Here is a 21,356-nt window from a genome sequence, read left to right as displayed (position 1 = left end):
GGAATGCCTGTGTGTGGTCTTGTTTACTCAGTCTGGACAGCTTTTTGTTATTTTTCTTCCCAAAAAGAAAAAGCAGGAGACTCTAGCAGAAACTAAGTGTGGTTACTTTCTTGTATTTTATACTGTTGTTAGATATCCTAAATATGTCCTTTGCTCTACAGTCTGATAATTTTACATTAGTTTCTCACTGTATTGCTATAATACAAGTTAATGTTTTTGTTTGTAAAATATTTGGCAAATATAACCAAACAAGTGAAGGCTTTTTGTTTAAAGAGAAGTAGGCTTATGCAGGGACAAAATACATTCTTTGGAAACTTTATATGAAAAAGAATGTTTTTGTAATTTTTTTTTCTTTTTTTTAATGGCTCAGTTGAATGTACAGTGAAGTAGTTATGCTGCTTTTAATTTTAAATACCAGCATGTGGCAGAAGTTTGCCAGAAATTTGCATGGATCAAATGTGATAGGATCTGTTAGTATCAAACAAAATTGCTTGTGAATGTTTAGTATGAGCAGGCTCTCAAGATTTCCATTATGTTTTTCTGAGGAAATTGGTCTCAAGCTTGTCGTTATTTCCAGCTAGGATGTTTAGAAAATTTTAGCTTGAAGAACAGGAATTTGGAAGAATGGCCATTGTGATTCAGAACTTGTTTTATGTTGAAACAGCCCCAGCTATATTCCTGCCCCATGGAAAGATTAGGAGGTGTCTTCAGTTGTTTTAAAGGTTGCTCAGGATATTTACATTTCTGGCACCTAGTAGTGGCTGAACTTTAATTCTTAGTACTGGACAAGCAGGAGATCTTGAACCTTTATTTTATGAGAAATGTATTTTGCAATCTGAGGAGCTTTCCAATTCACTAGAATGCATGTTAGGAAATTAAAAGAATTAAAAATAGTGTATAGTAGTATGAATTAACTTAGTTTGGAAGAAATGTGTATTACTTTACTTCCCTTTGTATATATACTATCATGAGTAGCATTGTTAGTGTATAAGTAGTGTAACAGGTTACACCCAGAGCCTGCCTTTTTCTGCGTGGCTTATAAATCTTTCTGTTAGAGACATGCATGCACTGTATGTATCTCGTCTGTCTGTAACAGCTTTGTAGGTTAAGGTGAGCTGAAAGAACAGAGCTATTTGAGAGTCCAGTTCCTGGACATAGGTATTAACCATTGTTCTTTAACAGAAGCAACTTAAGTATTGAGTGAACAATGAAACACCCTGGAGATGATGATTCTGTTCTACCAAGTCTATGGAGTAGCATCTGCTACTCAATGGCAAAGATGTAAATCTCTTCTAGACAATTTGTTGTGAACAGAGCCTTTTTACTTTCAATTAAAAAAAAAAAAAGAGATGCAGTCTTCATGAATTTTGTGCTAATGATTGTTAAATTTCATATTACCTTGATTCTAGTTTTGCTTTCCCTAACTCAAGGATGGAGTGTTCCTATGTAGATACTACTTCTGTTATTGTCCTTACTTAAGAAGGCCAATTAGCCTGAAGTGTATACTTAAATGATCTTCTATAAAGAAACCAGTGTTGTAATTTATTCTGAAAGTGGAGGGGTCTTTCAAGCAATGATGTCTGCGTGCTTGAAGACAAACATCTAAAAAATGCTTTTAAAGTTGCTAGTTCTCAAAAAAAAAAAATTCTCTGATTAAAAAAAAAATCCCTGAACAAACTCAAAGAACGAAAGAGATGCTTCATAACATTCTCTCCTACCAAAAGGCTGTTAAAAATCTCTCTTTAGGAGACTAGAATAGTTCCAGATGAAAACTGAGTACTTTTGATTAATTTTATTTCAGGTGATTAAAACTGAGACACTGAATTTCTTGAGAAATTGTATTTAATTTACACATGTCTGAACAGTTTTTAAAGACCTCTCTATAAACTGGAAAATTTGACCTAATATATGCAAATAAAGAACCTTTATTAAGTTTTCAATGGTTAGATAACTTGAGCAAAAATAAATAGTAGTCTAAGGAGGAAGATTGTCAGTGAGCGTTTTGTTTGGGTTTCAGGCTGGAATTTATGTTTGGTTGCTTAAAATTTGTGCCACTATTCTGCTATACAGAACAACGCTCAAGTAAATGTCATTTTTTGTTAATTGAGGAGCAGTCATTTGGATCCTGTTTCTAGAAGTTCTTTGATCTGGTTCCCCCAGGGTCGTGCCTGCTAAACATTCTGATGCTTTTGTAAAGATTTTACCCAAATCCTTTTTAAGAAGTATCTGAACAGTCCTTCTTGGTGGTCGCGTGGATAGCTCTGGCTTTGGTACTTATTCTGCCATCAACAAATGGGATGTGTACTGCAAACCCAGTGAATGAATTAGTGCATGTGCAAGAGAGCCCCACAGGGAAAGCCCTGTAACTGGAAACAAAGTGGAGAAAGTCCCTCTCGGAATCCTAACAGTTTGTTGCAGGACTGGGCCTCAGCTCCCTGCATAAAACTACCTGGGTTTTGATAAGTTGATTTTGAAAAGGCCTCCAACTCCTGCCTACATTTATTTTTTAAGCATTATTGAACTTGATGTACAGATGCACATTTTCAGCATCAGGTCATGGGGATTGTTCTGGATGTGTGTGTAGAGTTTGCATTTATTTTATTCAGCAGTGGCTTTTGGAAAATGCTGAAAAATCAATGATACTTCATTTCTGTCCTGGAGTAGGTGATGGGATGATACCAAAATCAAACACTGGTAGTTAGGCAAAATATCTCTGCAACCAAGGTAGTAGGGAATTACTCAGATAAAGGCAAATAACCTTCTTCTGGAAGTTTAGTGTAATTCTGTCAGTGGGTGGAATAATTTTTGTAAGTAGTAGGCTTTCCTAATCATTATAGTTACCCTTACAGGTAAGGATGCAAAGCATTTGGGAAGAAGATTTTCTTCTGGGCGGAGCCTACTGTACTTGTAGTGAAAAATATTTGGTTTCTATTTAGTTTCTTTAGAAGTGCAATTGTGCTTCAAAATTGGTGGTTAAGTAAAAGTGTTGCCAATCACATTTTTCTACCAAAAATTCTTTTGTCTTCAAGGGATGTTTTGTGATAATAGGAGCCTTCTTAAGGATATGAGGTTTGACTTGGAGGAGCATTGTATAAGCTAGAATTTAGCATATATTGTGGTTCAGAAAGTATGTCTTGCTCCCATATTGTTTGGTTTCTAGCCTCCTATTTTGAATATTTTGTGAGTGAAGGTAATTGTATTTGGGAGGGTATAGGAAATATGCTAATACATTTCAAGAATTTTAAATTATCAGATGTTTATGCAAACATCACAAGAAAATTTTCCCCCTGATCTCGGGTACCTGGGATTGCTGAAGGAAGGTTCTACTAGTAAAGACTGGGGTGAAGAAAGCATTGAGAAGGCCTTTTCTGCATCCTAATTAACAGATCCTCTGCCATGTGCGGTGCTGGGCTTGTGTTTTGCCTAGTCTTCCTTTTGCTGCTGATGTACTTCAGGAAATCTTTCCTGGTGCACTTCACATCCCTTGCCAGATTCAACTTTAGGTGGCTTTTGGCTGTCCTAAGTGTATCTTTCCATGCTTGGATAGCACCTATGTATTTCTTCCATCTCCTTTATGTTTCCTGTTAATATTTGAATTTGGTCAGGAGCTGTTTGTACATCCGTACAGGCATTCTGCTGTCTTTTATTGTCAAGGTTATTTTCAAGGATCAAGAATGGTCCATCCTGATGTGCAGGAAGCCAGGTAAAGTCAGTAGAAGACTTACTTTGCAAGTTCTCACTTGTTTCTACTAATGTGGTCTGAGAAACAAACTTTCAGTAACCCCCTTAGCACTTTGTCACTCAATTTCCATTTTGAAGTAATCTGTGGGACACTCAAACTAGCACCTTCCCAGCAGTTCTACAGGAGTGGCATCCCCAAAGACAAATATGATGATGGATGGAGTTGCTGAGAAGGAAGTATTCTTATCTCCTGGAATAGGTTGATCTGGCAGAAGATATCTTTCAGCATCTACAACTGATTATATTTGACTTCTACACTTGTGGACTCCATTTTTCTCCTCAGAGTAAAGAATTGTGTATACTTGCTGTGTCTGTTCGGGCTGAAGGAACCTGAGGGAGTTAAAGCTACTGCCATGAACTGTCGAGTGGGTGCTCATGGAGACGGTGGAGCTACGCTCTCCTTAGAAGTCTGTAGTGAAGGCATGAAAGAAAACGGAAATTTTAGAAAGGGAAATTCTAATTACCTGTAAGGGGGAGAAAAAAAACCAACCAAACGACTTCACAGTGAGGACTGTGAGAGATTTGAGCAAGTTGCCTGGAGGGGTTGTTGAAAGTCCATCCTTGAGGATACTCAAGGGTGAGGCTCTGAGCAACCTAACCTGACTTCAGGCACGGCCCTGCTTTGAGCAGGGAGTGGGACCACATGACCTCCAGAGATCCTGTCAGCCTAAATTATTCCACGATTTTATGACTCTACACATGCTTATTAGATAACTGTCAGTGAGTCATACGAAATTAGATCGATACGTTCAGACCCTTTTGGACTCTTAACCTGTGCCTATATTTCCAGCACTGTAGTTTACAGTATTTTTCTTCAGTTTCTGTGATAATTGGGACAGTAATGGAATATGTGAGTTAGAAAGGTAAGATACTAAATACTTCATAGCTGAACTGTAGGAAAACTGGCTAGTCTAAGGAATTTCCTTTTGATCTTTATTAGTTTTGAAGGAGAAACTGAAATTATCTTAGGAAATGTAGGTGTAGTTAGCAAATAAAGCACAGAGAAGTGGTAAAGGCTGAACAAACTGGAACATAATGACTAAACTCTGGTAAATTAACTAAACTGAATGAAAACATTGGATGAGGAGACTGAAAAAATTCTCACATTTGTCTTTTTCATGGGAAAGTGTCTTCGAGGGAATATTTAGTCTGACCTTGTCTATGCTGGAGTGGTGTACGTAAAAAGAGCAATTGTTTTATTGTTCTGGATCATATTGTCGTATTATTTGTAATATGTGAGGTCTTTGAAATGATACCAGCACATGAGAGTAAATTGTTTTAAAGTGTTTGCATCACATAAAATGTTTTTACTGGAGCTGAGCAACTACAAGCTCTATTTACGTAGGTAATTTTATAGAGTAAGAATTAAAACTTAGTTATTTTTGTATATATAGAAGTGGTTTGGAAATTCTTTATGAAGTGTAGTACAAACTCTCACAGAAGGAAAGGCGTGTAAATGCTACAGGGGACCTAACATTGAAATACACATATGAATAATATATTAGTCAGTATACAGTACATATAATTAAAATTGAAAGAGTAAAGCAAATTTATAAAATATTTATGCTGAATACTGAAGAACACTGCAGAGAATTAAATGCATTTCTTGGTTTTTTAGCCTGACAGTTACACGCTGCCAGTATGTAGCAGTTTTCCTGAGGAGGTTGTTTCCCACACTTGAGAAATTGACTGTATCCTTACACATGCAGTGAAGCATAACTAAAGCAATAGCTTATAGATATAATAGAGAACAGTAGGATTTTTCTCAGTACAGGAAGCGTAGCCTTCCATCACCAAGTAGAAATGGAAATTACTCAAATAGGTGTTAGAATTTAGAACAAAACTAAATCGCGTAATAAAAAGTAATGAGATACCTTTGAACATAACCTTTGTCATAAGAAAATTGTGATGTTTTTAAAATCTAGTTGCCTCTTGATTTGGTGGGGAGGGGTAGTGGAGCTGGTTTTTTGTTTTTGTTTTCCCTAAACTGTTGAGATGGATTTCTTTTTGTCAGTTAGCTGATAAAATAGTAGTGAGAAGTCAGGACTATGTATGCTCAAGAGGACTTTGGTCTTGTCTGGAGTGACAGATGGATATATTTGAGAATTGCAAGTTTTAACATGAGATATAAATTGGAGGAATTGATTGTTGTAATTTTCCTATTGTAGTGATTAAAAAAAAGTCTGCTCTAATACTTTTCTGCCCTCAGAATAAAGCCAGTGTCTTGAAGAATAAGCTGCACTTAGTGAACAGCTTTCTTTAAGAAAATTCAGTGATAAGAGCTGAAGGATTCTGCTGCTTTATATTCCATGCATAAGGAGGAGTTTTTGATACTGAAGAAATCACTATCGAGCATGGAAGATATTAACAACTGAAGTAGGCAGGTTTGCAATGAGAATAGGTGTGGGATTTGACTGAGTGCCAAATAATGAATTTCTAGACTGTCTGCCAGTAGTTTGGTGCCTTTCTGGATGCCCTTGTAGGGTGTAACAATAGATTTCATTGCTTGTAGAGATGGGCAGCAGTTAATTAATGTTCACTAAGATATTTTTGAAGCAGAAGATGATCAAAACCAGGTTTCAGTACAGCCATGTTTTCTTTTCGGTTACCTGAAGCCTTTATTTCTATTTTAAGTGTGTTTCTGGGTTTTGTGTTACTTATTTGTGATGTCACATTAGGTCTCTTGGCTCAAGAATAGAAGTAATAAGAAATATAGAAGGAATTTAAATGGGAACAAAAATATCATTGTGATCTGTGTTTCTGCTGTTTATTATTTTAATGGGTTTCTTTTTTCCCCCTCTTGTCTTGTCTGTATCTCTTGTCAAATAAAGGCCAAGAAACACCAGGTCTTTCTAACAGAGACGTATGAAAACAACATGAGAGAGCTGGAGTTACTCTTGGACAGCTTTGCTATGTCAGGCCAGCGGACAGCAGGTTAGTTGAAGGTATAAAATGACAGATGCATCTGTCAATGTTCCAAAGTCACTACATTGTGGGAATTCTGCAGATGCCTCTTGCATTCCCTTTTCTCAACATGCTTTGATTTGATGACATGATAAGAGCAGTTCTCACAGCAGTCAAATGGCCTTGCTAGCTGAGAAAGGGTGACGGAATGTGGACCTGCTGTTGTCAGCCCAGAGCTTGATTTACAAATGCTGGGGTGTATATGATCGGTCAGAAAAGGGCTCACTTGCTGTGCTCTAAATCCAACTGAGAAAAAAGTCCTTACAGTATACCTGCAAAGGGAACAGATGTTTTGCCTGAACTGAGCCAAATTCTGAGGCAACCTTCAGCAACTTAAAGGTCGTATATTCAAAAAGGTTGTGTAGGACACATGATACAACACAATACTTTTTACTGTTGATTGTGGACTAGTACTAGATTGCATTCGTTTGATCTAATACAGAACAAATATTTCTTTGTTTACATTAAAATTAATTGTAAGTCACTCTGCTACCTAGCTTTATAAGTTATTATTGTATTGAACTCAACAAAATGCTGCCTGGTTTTGCATTTGAAGTAGTGACTAGCATGAGCAAGCTAAACATTAACATCAAAGAGAGAATTCTTTTAAAGTTGAAAATTTTTCACTTTTAAAAATCTTCATTTAAATCTATCTATCAAAGTTTTTTTTCTGTGTGATTCCTGTTAGAAAATCACATAGTAGACACAAAATGCTTCCAACTTACAGTGCAAGTGAACTGGAGGCAATCAGGCGAAATGCTGCTGAAAGAGCAAATGCATTTATTTTCTGTAAATTGTGGTGGTAATGTTTCTGCACTTTTTAGCAACAGTAGACATAAATGGGTCATATGACACCTTTAAATGAAGATGGACTTTGTTATATTCACAATAAGATATTTTTTCTAAGGCCTGCAACTGTTAAAATTGAATAACAGAACTTCTTGAGATTTCTCTTGCCTTTGAAAGCGTAGGGTTGAATCTGTGATGCATTGATTTCCTCATGCAGGCTATACGTTTTGTTTTTTTTTTTTTTATTTGGGAGCTGGTATCAGTTTTATTCTACAATTATAAATGTAATTCCTGTGGGTAATACCTATAGGTTTACTGTAGATACATCAGACTGAAAAGCTTTTCAAAACTGTGTATTTTCCCCAGTCTTGCAAAGTTCAGTGTGCCCAGGGGGGCTTCAAGCAATTCTGGGGGGATCTGGATACTGCTGCCGAAGTGCAGTTTCCAAAGCAGTAATTGTCTTTTGGGTAGGTTTTCTGTTCTCCCTAGTGGTAAACCTTGCAGAGAACAGCTTTGACCTGTTTTTGTAATATTAAGGATTCAGTAACAGTAAGTTCAGTATTAATTTTGTTTAAGATTTTAAAAATAAAATCTTTTTGAAAGATTGTATTTAAAGAGGTTTATTTATTTATTTTTTTTTAAAAAAAAACTTCATCATCTCTGCAAAGGTTTAGTTGAGGCAGGAAGACAAATTCAGTTCTGCTATGGATTGAGTCTTTATGTCTACTTTTAAAATAGACATTGACTGATACATTTGTTCTACATATTTACTATGCCTCCAAGTGTGAAACTTGAATTTTTGATTGTATTACCTTACTGTGTTTTACTTATGAATTTATTATAAAACATTGTTTCCCTCACTTTCCAAAGAACTGTGTAATGTAATCAAATTTAAATGGGAATGGCTAGGTGTCACTAAAAATAAAAATCTGAAATAAATCTTTTTAGTCTAATTAGCAGATGAGAGCATACATGAGCCAGAGCTGGTTGGGCAGTCTGTCTTTCTTCTTTTTGTTTTTATCTTTCAGCTCATGGAGTTGAGAGTTCTATTTTAAAATCTGTCAATATTAAAGGTCCAGCCCCTTTGTTTAAGTCCTGATTGGGATGTGATTACTGAGCTGTATGGGAAAAAGAAGAGATTTTTAAAAATTATTTTTTTAAATTAAAAAATGGAATATTTTTAGAAGTTTTTTTTTTTTTTTTTTATTATACATTCCAGAATAAAAAACATAAACCCATGTCTTCTCCTTTTCAAGTTACTTTTATATATTTTCCACAGCACTGTTTTCTTATTGGGCAATTTACATGATTTTATTTTGTCCCTGTTCAGTTCATCATATTTTGCAATTATTCAGCAACAGGGTTTGTACTTGATGAAGTTTGTGGTGGTTCTAGTAATCCAGTAATCCGAAAAAAAACGTGACATCAGTATGATGTCCTAAGACTGTTAGCTGCTGTAAGTTAGTGTCCCTGTTTAACACAGGCCACCAGTACTCTTTTGGTCAAAAATCTAAAACACAGCACCATGTGAGATACTACAAAGAAAATTAATTTTATCCTAGCCAGGCTCAGTACTATTAGTAGAAGGTCTGAAGCAACAGGTTTAAGATCTTTCTTACCTGTATACCTCCTGTTGTACCTCTCATTTTCCCAAAATTCTTCCCCAACACTTAGGTGATACTGGTCAAATGCCTCAAGGATTGGATTGTTTTTTCTTTCCTCATCACTGAAGTAGAGTCTATGTAGCAAGGGAGTGCCATTTGGATTATGTTGCTTGTCTCCTGCGTAGTTGTATGAAGCCAGACAACATTTGTCCAGTTTTAAAGCCGTAGGCTTGCTTTCAGCCACTGCAGGAAGGTGGAATCTGGTAATTCTTTGGCAAAGAGAGCTGCCTAGAAAATAGGGTTGCAGCAAAGGCATGGAATGCTATCAAGGCAAGTTTACTGGCAGAAGTCTGTTTTTGGCAAACATGATGTAAATTAAGATAGTTCAGAGGCATGTGTCAGTGACAGTGTTGTAGGTTGGGACTTTAGAAATGAAGATACATTATTTAGACAGGTTGATGAAAACTGAGATGGAAGACAACCCCTACTTGATAGGCATTACTTTAAACTCAATGAGAATGATGAGTTACAACTTCTCCAGAGCTAGAAGTATGGAAGAATAGTACTTTGTTTTTTTTCTGTGCAAGAAGATCACTGCAAAATGCTCCACCTCAAGACTGAGAATTCACTCTTGTAATTGAGCAGATGGGACTGGGAGCCCTATGCATCCATAACTATAGCTGTGGTTGAGTGATAAAAATGATAGTAAGGCAGTACTGGCCTCTGTGTACATGCAAAATCTAAAGTTCTCACAAAAGATCAGGTCTTATGAATTCTTCTTAGATATATGCTAAGTGTAACATTAATACTTGGGACGTTTCTAGGATTCAGAGGTTTGATTAAGGGCACTGTCGTCTCATTAAGAATTTGCTTTTCCTTGACTTGGCAGACCTTCAGAAATTATGGTAAATAGATATCCACTGGATTGGCTGATAGGACAGAGAAGAAGTCTGTCATTGTGACGTGCATTCGTTTAAAATACACTTGTGTTGTACAGAGCAGATCTTGCTCCTGTTACTGAAAGCAATCTTGCAAACCTGCATTGATTTGATGAGGTGTGACTTTAATAGTTGGCTGGCAAGTCAAAGTGAAAAGTTAGTGTCCAATCTGAATAGTACTCTGTGCTTTCTGATACTATCAAAGGGTTGAGAGAGAAGAGCCGAATTAATTGAAGCAATTTTCAGAATGGCTGTTAGCAATACTTTGACTTGTGCATATTCTGAGTTTTACACTGACTACCATTGGTTTATGATGTATAGCCTACAGGACAAATCTATAATTTCTGTGTAATGCTTTGAGTAGAATATCATGCTTATTAGATAATGCTAACCATAGGATTCTTATAAAAAATACCCAAAACTGTGAGTCTGTAATTGCACCTCCTCTAGCTGACAAAGTTTTACGGAAAGCCAAAGAAAAGGCTTAGAGTTTAGTATCTGATTTGGCTTTATGAGCCACCCTAGGTAAATTGTTTAGTGTCACTGACCTTTCAGAGGTGATATCATTCCCTATCATCATTTAGTTCTGCTGGGAGTCATGGTTGTTTAGCCTCTCCGGAGTTCAGATGCAACTGATTTTTCACTTCTTTTGCAAAAGAGGGATGGTATTAGCAATGGTAAAGTTAGTTTTGCTTATAGAATATGGCAAGACAGTACTATAATTTGTTACAAAAGAAGTTTATGAATGCTGCATACTAATATAAATAATGCTGAGAAGAAGAATCTGTCAATAACCTGGTGTTTTGCTGTAACACCAGAAAAAAATTGAATAGTTTGTTCTTGGAAATTTAATATCAGCTGACATCTTGTGACCTCTTGATCAATATAGTATTGTTTTGCTTTCTTAGCACATTGTACTAAGGGCTTTGGAATGCTCAAATGTGTTCATGTGTCCCTAATTAAGGCAACCAGATCAGAAGTCTCCATCTAAAGGTTTAATAAATAAGTGTAGTGGGTATAAAATGGGTATATCAACTTTTAAGTTTTATAATTGAGACATTATGTAGGACTCTACAGACAGATAATTTTTTAAAGAATTATTTTCTTTGGAATGAAGTTTAAGATAATGTAAAAGATTTTTAAGGCCTCTCCAAGCATAACATAGTCATGTGATCTTTGGCTCAGTAAAGCTTTGAGTAAATGAAGTACTACATTATAATAAGCATTCTTAGTCACAACAGGAAAATAATGGCAGGAAAAGTCTAACATACCTAACTTTCAGGCAACATGTTTTTTAAAGTGTGTTACTGTGTGGTTTTAAAGCTGGCTAGTCTGACTGAATGGCATAGGTTTGACCACAGTAGAAATTACACATGAGATTGCTTTCTACATGCATTAGGTAGAAATGTAATCCACAGTTTATGGTTCTGTATCTTGTATTAAAGCTTTTATACAAATATTAGCTGTATTTGCTATGAAAGTGTGGCTATTGAGCTGCATCTCTTGTGGCAAATAAGGCTGCTGTTCAGTGTTTTGTATTGTCACCGAAGCCCTAACTGATTTTAATCTCTCTCATCCAGGGTGAGTAGTTTTCTCTCTGTGGCTTCAAGGCTTAATTTTCATTCTGTATTTTTCTTCAGGCACTTGTAAGGACAAAGATAAATTTCCAAGCCTCTCTGTCCTTGAGACTTTGAGGTGTACCTTGACAGCTTACCGGAACAAGCTGGAAGAGATGTCTAATGAGGTAACACTTGCACTGTTTGGCTCTATATGTATCATGTTTGGCCTGCAGCAGTTTGTAAGCTTTGCTCATAATAAAGGTCAGAAGAGTGGGAAAGTTCAGCTGACAGCTTCATGTATACCCAAAGAAGTAATGTCTGTCACTACTATTTCTCTAAGCCTGCCCTGCAGTGAAGTTTCACTTACGTTTAGGGGGACAGGGAGAAGAGGTGTTTTCATTCTTTTTAGTTTGGTTTGGTTTTGTTTTCTTACTAAACCTGTTGGGGTTACTATTTTCAATAAATATTCAGGAGAATGTGCTGTTCATATCTAGCAATTCAGTTAAAAGATGGTGATTTATGAGTTGGGCAGTGCATACTGCGATATTCTAAATACGCAACACTTGTGCCTCAACAGTCCTTGGTATCAGTTATGTAAATGGGCATGCCCTCATACATTCAAAAAGTTGCATAATTTTCTCTGCGTTTATGAAGAAATCTCTTTTGGTGCTGTTTTGAGGTCTTTTCAAACAAAATAGCACTGTGACAATTCTTCCTTTAAATTATCTAAGACAATAATGGAAATGTTTCAAGTTTGGAAGTCTTTTCCATGGAAAAAAATTTAAATGTTTCTGTGCAGTCCTACTGGCCTTTTATTTCACTGACTGAAAAGTCACAATCTTGCATTTATTTTCTCATTTGTATTGCTAATGTGATTAAATGAATCCTCTTGGGTGTAAATGTTTTACGAATTTGTGGCTTTAAAGGCTGTAAAGAGACATTAACTGCACTGTCAAAGCTCTCTGTACAAACTTGTAATGTTTGGATAAAATTGGCAAATATAGGAAGGCAAGGTGTGATAACGTTGTAAATCTGCCAGTACTGTTTTTTTGTTTCTAAGTTTTGTCTTTTGTTTTGACAAATGCATAGTCTAGCTAGTCGGTCACAATGTGGAAAAAAAAGAAAAAAAAAAAAAAGTAAGTATATTGGCTCTGCCCCTTTATTGGGAAAAGAATGATCTCCCACAAGACCCCTGAGTTTGTTCAACGGACACAAAAATAAGTGACCATGGAAACAATTATACTTTTGTAAACAGCAAGCACTGTTAGGTCTCTCCCAGTGAGATAAGAGAACTGATGTGTATGGTCATTATGAAGCTCTTCTGAGACCCAAGTCTGGAAGCTGCAGAGTAACTAGTAACATATTACCCACAGCGAATTGTTATTTGGGAGGAGGAACGTCACGTGATAGACAGCACAGTTGAAAAGTCGACTCAGCAGGCTTTGGCTTAGTGATGTGCTTTGTTGTGAAACTGTGCCAGAGACAGCAGTGGGGAGACCAAGGGGGTGGCTGCTAAGAAAGCAAAGAGAGTATTCTGACAGAAAGAAGAATGAACTGTCAAAGAAAACAAATCGCAAGCAGAGCAGGACCAACAGATGACCTGCCACAAGACTTCCCAGTAGGACTGTGTGTGACTGACCCTGAAGTTGTCATATGGAGCCAGAGATCACCAAGCACCTTCATGGTGCACAGAAAGGGCAGTGCTCCGTCCTTCTTGGCTATCCCTGCCCCCACTGATAACACTGCTTTTGGCTTTTTTTATTTTAGATATGTTTAGTAATAAAACTTTTTAATAATACAAAAATACACAAAGGGACTGTGAAGGGCGCTGTGCAATAAAACCGGGATGTTTTAATACACAGCAGTATGTGTTTAGTTTTGAGTAATTATGTAGTGGTTCTTTTTATAGAGGGATTTTCAACAAGACCCCACATATTGACGGAGTTATTGTGTACATGTACACCTGTATGTATACATGAAATATGCTGGTAAACTCGTCACATGCCACCTTTTGCTACTGTGTGAAGGGGTTCTACCAGATCTCCTGATTAGACATCAAAAAAAATATAATTTCCAAGACAACCTGTAAATTTTTTTTTAACAGGTCATTTTACCTCTGAGTTGGATCTTAATGTTCAAGTGCCAGCTCTAACCTGCACTATAATACATTTCTATTCAGATGTTTATATTGCTAACAACACCAGGTAACCAGAGGCAGAGATTGTAATGATGTGGTGTAATCTTTTTTTGAAAGGGGCAAGTGGCACTAGTACACATTATGGCCATCAGCTACTTCTAAGGAAAAGTAGCTAACAGTTCAGTAACACTGCCAACAGTTCAGTAGTCACCGTGCCTTTTGGAAGCAGTGCTGCTTTTTGTGAGTGTGTGAGCACTATCTAGAGCTCAGTAAAAAGGGAGACCAGGCTTGTAGCTGGACAATCTCTGCAAAATGCTACTGACTTTAAAAACTTGTTTGCTCTAACTCCCCAGATAATAATCTGAATTATTCCATTTTAAATGCATTTCAAAGTCTGCAGATTTTTTTCAGATATTTTGAGAGTTAATGGGAAGGTTAATAGTGGATTCAGTTTGGGGTTCTGCCACTGCTATTTATCTTAAACCATTGTAAAAGTTATTTTGTGCTTTTGTTATCTCACAATATTTCAATTGTATGGAGTATAAGTATTGTCAAGAGAATTGAAACCAGTTTTATTTTTTTGCATTTATATACAAAATTCTTCCTCTATATTCAAGTGATTATGTAGCCTGTCTGTAAAAGCCTGTTTGACTTCTGTATTTTTCACAGCTTGGGAAAATGAAGACTGTGTGTGAAAAGCTGACAAAAGAACTTGAGGTGTCCAAAGAGAAAATGTATGCTCTAGGTCAAGACCTTAAGGTATGGCTTCATGAACTTAACAGAAAATTTTCAGGTTCTGGGAAAATTATGTTTCTGGATTGAAGGTATCTTTTTTTCCTCTTATGAGAGTAAGTCTGTATATCATTGTATTCTGTTGAGCAGACTAGTTTACCTTGCAAGCTTGTGTCAAGCCATGCTACTTTATTCTGGTCATCACTTTAAATGACATAACTGTTCATTTCAATGATTACAATTCTGTAATAATTTGAAATGGATTTATCAATTTGTAAAGTACTGTTCTATGTTGAAATCAGAAATTTTTTTTCTCAATCATTTCTCAAGAAAAGGAGAAGAGAATTTAATTAGTTGTGCTTATATGAAAGCACATTTTATTAAATATGTTGAATGGTTGGACTCAGTGATCTTAAAGATCTTTTCCAACTGAAATGATTCTATGATTCCATGTCCTTCCCATTGTTAATTTTTTGTTTGTGTTTTATTAGACAACTTAATGTACGTATGAAGCATTGGGGTCATCATTAACAGTTGTACAAAGTGCAGCCTGGAATTTCTGTAGTAAAATCTACCTGGGAACTGATAAAAACACTTAAGAACTCTTTTCTTTAGTTCCTGAGTAACATTTTTTTTTCTATCTCTGTTTTTGGCTGACAGACCACTTTTGTAATGTCCTGTCTGGTTACATCAGTGGCCAAGGGAGTGAGGATGTCCTGAGGTCATGGTTAAACTTAATCTCCCAACTGGCAGTGTATTATATTACTGCCAAAGTAGATTGTCTACACTCCTAGTGTTTCTCAGACTATTTTGCTGCTTTATCACTTCATTCTACTCAGAGATACTTCTGCAACACTTCCTGAATCTTCATATTAATCAATATTTGCGTATGATTTCTCGTTGTCTGATCTGACTTTACTAATTTATGTTCAGAAGACTTAAAACTTCTTCTGTTGCAGCATCTTTGTAAGGTGCTTAAGAATTTTGCAATTCATTGCCGCAGATATTTGTATTCTTCATGCAAGAACTCAGTTTGCTACATGCAGATGGTGATGGTTTTTATGCACTAGGCCAGTTTCTGTTCTGTTTGAATTTTTGGTAATAAAATTGTGTATATGGGTGAAAACTAGATTCAATCTAAAAACATTTGTGTTAGAAATATAACATTGCTTTAATATTTTAATATTTTCATGAAGAAGCAAAAAAGTTGTCATTGTCCGTTGAATTCAAGAGGATCATTCCTATTATTTCCTATATAAGTAGCTAGAATTTTATGTAAAACAAACAATGCTTTCAGTTTGATCTTTAGCAAACTTCAGCAGTGCTGGAAGTCCAGTGCTTGTAGGGGAGTAAAGCATGAGTATCTCTCCACTCCATCTCAGCCATCTTCTGGCTTAAAAGGGGTAATGTATTAAGTTCTTTGTTTACCTTGTGAGATCTGGTGCTGGTAACATAATACATGTTATTTGTGACCATTTCCAACTGTTAGTTCCTTCCTGTGGTCAAACCTCCAAAGAAAGTCAACAAGTTTTTCTGTCATGCAGATGAAGAGTACAGTGGGTGACAAGAGATGTCTGTGTAGCCTACCGCCTCAGCTGCTGTGGGTCAGAGATGTATTTATGAAAGCACTGTATCTTTTCACCAGCTCCGAGAGCTCTCCACTCTGCAGAGCCTAACTTGCATCTCAGTTGTGAGGGTAGAGGGGATTCTGAAGGTCACCGCATCATGGAGCTGTTAACTCTGAGGTGCATTTCTGTGCTATCTAGTTACAAGCTGTGGAGAAGGACTGTTGTCGATTTTTGAAGTTCTGTTATTGGCAAGATACAGTCGGCTTAGCCTGGAGTGTTCTGAACACGTGTAGCTCTATGGCTTTTTACTTTGTCAGACGCCAAGCACTGAACTAAGGTAACATTTTGTAGACTGAAATTCTTACTAGCCTTTCTTTTCCATGCAGGAAGCTCAGGATAACCTGGCTGATGCCAATAAAGAGTTAAATCATCTGCACACTAAGTGTGCAGACAGAGAGACTTTAATAGGGACTTTCAGAACGGAACTGCAGAACGTACGGCAGTGTTGGGAGAAGGAGAAAATACGTGCCACAGAATCTGAAAATGAAATCCAGCAGCTTACCAGGGCTTACCAGAAGGATACGGAGGTATTACCAGAGACAAGATGACTGTCAAAAAGAGTCTTTATTTAATCTCAACTTTATACATTTACATACATGAGATGGTTACTCTCAGTCTTAACAGATTTATCCCCAAAATATCATTTTAAGATACGCATTTTGAAATATGTATTTAATATCTACAAGATCTCAGGACATACTGATTCTCTTTCCTTCTGTATCAGAATAGCTTAGCCTTTCCAGTAATTTTCAATTTTTTGAACAACTAAGTTTATTTAAAGTGCTACACCTGATGAACAATTATTTCTTTCTTTCAAATTGCAAGTTAACAAGAATGGTTTACAATTGGAGCATAGGATAGTGTCATTATCATATGTTGTTAATTACAGATTCACATAGCAATTGTTAGATAGCAAATACAGAATTGAGGTAGTTTTGCCCGTGTGCCGTGAAACCTAGAAGTTCTTATGACCTGTTAGCTCATTGTGGTGTGCTGTATGTGGAATGGCTTCACAAAAATCTTCTTTTACAACAATTATCTCTCTCATATTTGTTTACAGATGTTGAGTTTGTTGCTTTTTCCCCCCAGTAATGCAGTTCTGTATTAACAGTAGTAATTATATTCTTTATCATGGTTGTTGTGCATATTGAGCTCATTACTTCCACAGATTTGGACATGGATGCCAACTGAGTGAAAAGGAAACATTCTTTCCACCTCTTTTACAGTCTGGTATTTTAATAGTGTCCACATGAAGCAGCTGGAATTGTTATACACATCAGATTGTGATTAAAGTGAAGGAAACTAGAAGCCTGGCTATACTGTAAAGTCAGCATGTCTACAACACTGTGGTTTCATTCAACATGTGTGAATTGATTTTTTGGGTCTTGGAATCCTTTTTTTCATGCCAAATGGTTAATTATCATTCTTGGTTTATCACAGCTCAGTCACAAGTGTGTGATGGTGGCACATTGGGTTTCCTTGGGGAATTAGGAGACCTGCCAGAAACAAAGCTAAACGGAACTAAATTACAATTTTTTTAATTGCCTAAAATACCATGAAATAACTGTGAGAAAATGTACCTAAGGCTCAGAAAAAAACGTAGTCCGCTATCTTGGTCATCCACAATTTCTTAATGCAAAACCTCATCTGAGGCCTCTGGAAAACAATGGAAACCTGTACAGTGACTTACTTGTGGCTTCAGAGATGGAGCTTCCTCCTGCTGTGTTGGCGCTGCTGTGTGGCGCGTGTGCATACTGGAGTCAGCCCCATGCCCCTGTTACTGAAGTTTGTTTGTAACTCCCATCAATTTATTACACTGCTGACTGAAATCACTGTAAATGCATGAGGCATGGCTTGCAGAATTTAACTGATGAAGCTGTAAGCTGTGTAAGTACTGGAAGTGGGTGCAGTTTGAATGTACCTGGGAGTGCTAACATGAATGATTAAATGGCATCTACTAATAGCATGGAAATTTTTGTCTGTATCGGGTCATGGTTCTGACCGTTGCCTGAGTGGGCTATCTCTATTTATGTACTGTGTGTAACTAGAAAAATTTAGTAAAAACTGTTTTCTTACTCTGGCTATACTATGTGTGACTGCAAATATGAACAAGGAACTGAGGAATTTTGTAAAGGTCTGAGAATGAGCTTTGCGGCGTTTTATTTCAGCTCTGTGCAGCTCACATCATTACACGTACGATGCATCTCTTTGGGTTTTAACACCGTTCAGATACAACAGTTAATTTTGCTTTTTGTCTCTCTCAGGAGAAGCTAACCTTTCTCCATAGTTTATACCAGCGTTTGGTAGCAGGCTGTGTGCTTATAAAACAATCAGAAGGCATCCTAGATAGATTCTCTTGGTGTGAGCTTTGTGCAGTCTTGCAGGAGAATGTTGATGCCCTGATCTTAGACCTCAACAGGGCTAATGAGAAGGTAAGTGTCCTTAGGCATCAGCTACCTCTATTAAATTCAGTGACATTTGTCCACATCACAGTATCATTAAAAAGGACTGACATTCATCGTATTTCAAAAAGAATTTGGACGTTAATAATTCAATACCATTAATTATGGCTTGTCTACAACTCAGTTTGATGCCATTGCTGTGGGCATGTAAATGTGACTGAAGTCTGTATGAAGTCTCTAAGCTCCACTTTCTGTGCAGGACATGCTAATAGTACTAGCCAATATTAGCCACAGGGACCTAATTAAAAGAAAATAAATTAATCTTACTGATGAAGCAATTCAAAGAACTTAGTCATTTACACTAATAAAGCAAGTCTTTATTTTAGCATAAAACAGAAACAAAATGCATTTACTCCAGAAACATCATCTTTAAATTATATGTTTATGACTCAGAGGGTACTATCTGAAAAAATGCCAGTATATTTTTTTTTGTTTGTTTGTTGTTGTTTAATTTTAACTTTTGGATGATGAAATTTGTATTTAGAAATACACTAGAAAATACTTATTTTTATAAAGCATGTCAATATTTGTTTAAGGGAGAAGCTGTACTTTTCAGAATGACTCTAATGTGAATAAGCTCTTGTGGCCTTTCTCCCCAGAAATCTCCAAGTTTTTAGGGGAAAAAAAAAAGACCTCATTTTAAATAAATCAGCCTGAGTCCACATACTAACATACGCCACTCTTTAGGATTTCAGTTAATATTCTGCCTCTATTGATCAGGCCAGTCCTATAGTCTAGAAGAGTGAGTCCTGATCTTGGCTGCCCTGACATTTTGTTCCTGAGGCATAGGAAGGCAAAAGCTTTTCTAGGTATTTCTCCTCTGCTGGAACTGTGGCCACTCTTCTGGCCCAAGTAAGGGACAGGAATGGTTACACTGAATTGTTTTGACTCTGTCCATCATCTAGTAAGTACCCCAGCAGTCAATGGGGTATTTAAAAAATCTGTATAATGCAGATTGGATGTTCATGTCTTTTTTCCTTTTGGGGTAGAGGAGGATAGGTAATGGGAGGGAAGGGCGTGAGCATTGCTGGCAGTGTTTGGAGGAGCTATGCGTTATTGTTTGCCTTTTAATATAGCATCATTACTGAGGTTGATTGTGAAGTCCCTAGGGCTCTTTCATGTACTTACCGGCTTTTCAGGGATTTGGGGCAGTGTTGTTACCTGTGTTGTACCTGCTTTCTGAGAATAAAGTTTTTCTTCTGCAGTTTTGAAGGTATCTATCTCAATAGTATTCTTTAGTGACAAAGTGTAAGAACATATATTTAGAGCTCATTGTTATCTTGATTCATTCCTCCGTTTAGTTTACATGGGAGTCACAAATTTAAATCACGAAGTTGAATCCCTTTATGCTTGTTGGAAACACATCATGAACTTATGAGCTACTTCTGACAAAAGCATTCTGTATGCTAAAATGTCCTGGAACTATTTTAATACTTAACAATACATGGAATGTCTTGGCTTTCCAATAAAGCAAAAAGTAAAATTAAGGGCTGGTTTTTTCCTTATTACTTGCAATCCTTGCAAACTGCCAGAGGATTGGTAGACTCAGATTACTAATTGAACAGCACAAGATTTGATAACTTGTTTCAAAAAAATATGAGAAGTGTCCTGTTCAGGTTTTCAACAAAGGAGGCCACAGATATTTGCAAGATGGTATAAGGATGGCAAAACTCAAACCAGGGAAAATTTGTTCTTCCACAATATGTCTCAGTTTTGTTCCAAGATTCAAGTATGTCAGGAAAGTATGCAAGATTCAAGTATGTAACGAAAATATCATTCATATGTCGTGAAAGGCTTTTACTTAGTTTTAATAAATATGTTGAAGAAATTGCATTTTAAATTTTGTGCTGGAATAGTCTGCGCTTAAACTAATGTATAAATAAGGTACAATTAAAGTAAAAATGTCTTTTGAGATGTAAAAGAATTTCATTTTAACTACTTGTCATACAGATATCTCACCTAGAATATGTTTGTAAGAATAAGTCCGATACTATGAAGGAGCTTCAGCAGAGCCAGGAAGATGCTTTTAGCAAAATGGCTGAACAGATGAAAGCACAGGAAAGCTGTTGGCAGAAACAAAAGCAGTATCTGGAACAGCAGTACTTGAGTCTCCTTGGGGAAGTTCATGCAAGGGCACAGGTATGGTGCTGTGAACTTCTGATTTTTTTTTTTTTCCTGTAAATATTTAATGGATTATTTCAGTAGTTTAAGCTCCTAACCAATTTAAGGTTATTTGGCAATTTTACTGTATCTTTAAGATAACAAAAACCTCCAGCACTGTGCGAGTATTAACTTCACTTATAATAAGAAATAAAATACTTTTATTAAAATATTCTAGAAATGAATCACTTAATACGGTCTAGCAGTTGATGGTGATTTTTTTGTGAATGCTAAAGCTGTAAGAATGTAGTTGCTTATTTTAAGAATTCTATAAGGCAGCAGTTACTTTTTCAGTGTCATGCTTTGCAAAGTCTCTGTAGAGTAATGGTAATGTGGTGTCATCTGGGCATGAATTTACATCCACACATTCTGACCCTAAGAACCAATTAACAGTTACAGTGGCAGATTTTAACAGTATTAAAGGACTTTGTTATACAGACACTACAGTGAGCAGTGGTTCAAAAGCGTACAATTGTCATGACTGATTGTTAGAAAAGTTATTTCCATTCTAAAATTTTCACTGTTATTCTACAATGACGATTCATTGTCTTTACAGCCACATTCCTTTATGTGTGTTTCAGTTATAAGTGGTGTGAAATAGAGGAAATAAGATACACCTAAGGCCTCCTTGGAACTTAACCT

General features: G+C 36.5%; 1 protein-coding gene across 1 annotated transcript in view; it reads left to right on the top strand.

The window, feature by feature from the left end:
- Positions 1–20,693, top strand: part of LOC103767945 (coiled-coil domain-containing protein 171-like) — a gene marked incomplete at both ends in the record, with an annotated part of 54,429 nt that extends 33,736 nt beyond the window's left edge. The window contains 6 exons of the mRNA XM_008935078.1: positions 6,573–6,675; positions 11,677–11,780; positions 14,402–14,491; positions 16,419–16,619; positions 18,357–18,524; positions 20,505–20,693. Of these exons, the coding sequence (XP_008933326.1) occupies positions 6,573–6,675; positions 11,677–11,780; positions 14,402–14,491; positions 16,419–16,619; positions 18,357–18,524; positions 20,505–20,693 (855 nt within the window). The remainder of the gene's footprint in view (positions 1–6,572; positions 6,676–11,676; positions 11,781–14,401; positions 14,492–16,418; positions 16,620–18,356; positions 18,525–20,504) is intronic.
- Between the last annotated feature and the right edge of the window lie 663 nt (positions 20,694–21,356).

The sequence above is a fragment of the Merops nubicus genome, unplaced genomic scaffold (genome assembly GCF_000691845.1).
Source record: "Merops nubicus isolate BGI_N331 unplaced genomic scaffold, ASM69184v1 scaffold19822, whole genome shotgun sequence".
Lineage (NCBI taxonomy): Eukaryota > Metazoa > Chordata > Aves > Coraciiformes > Meropidae > Merops > Merops nubicus.
This window is presented reverse-complemented; position numbering and strand designations above follow the sequence as displayed.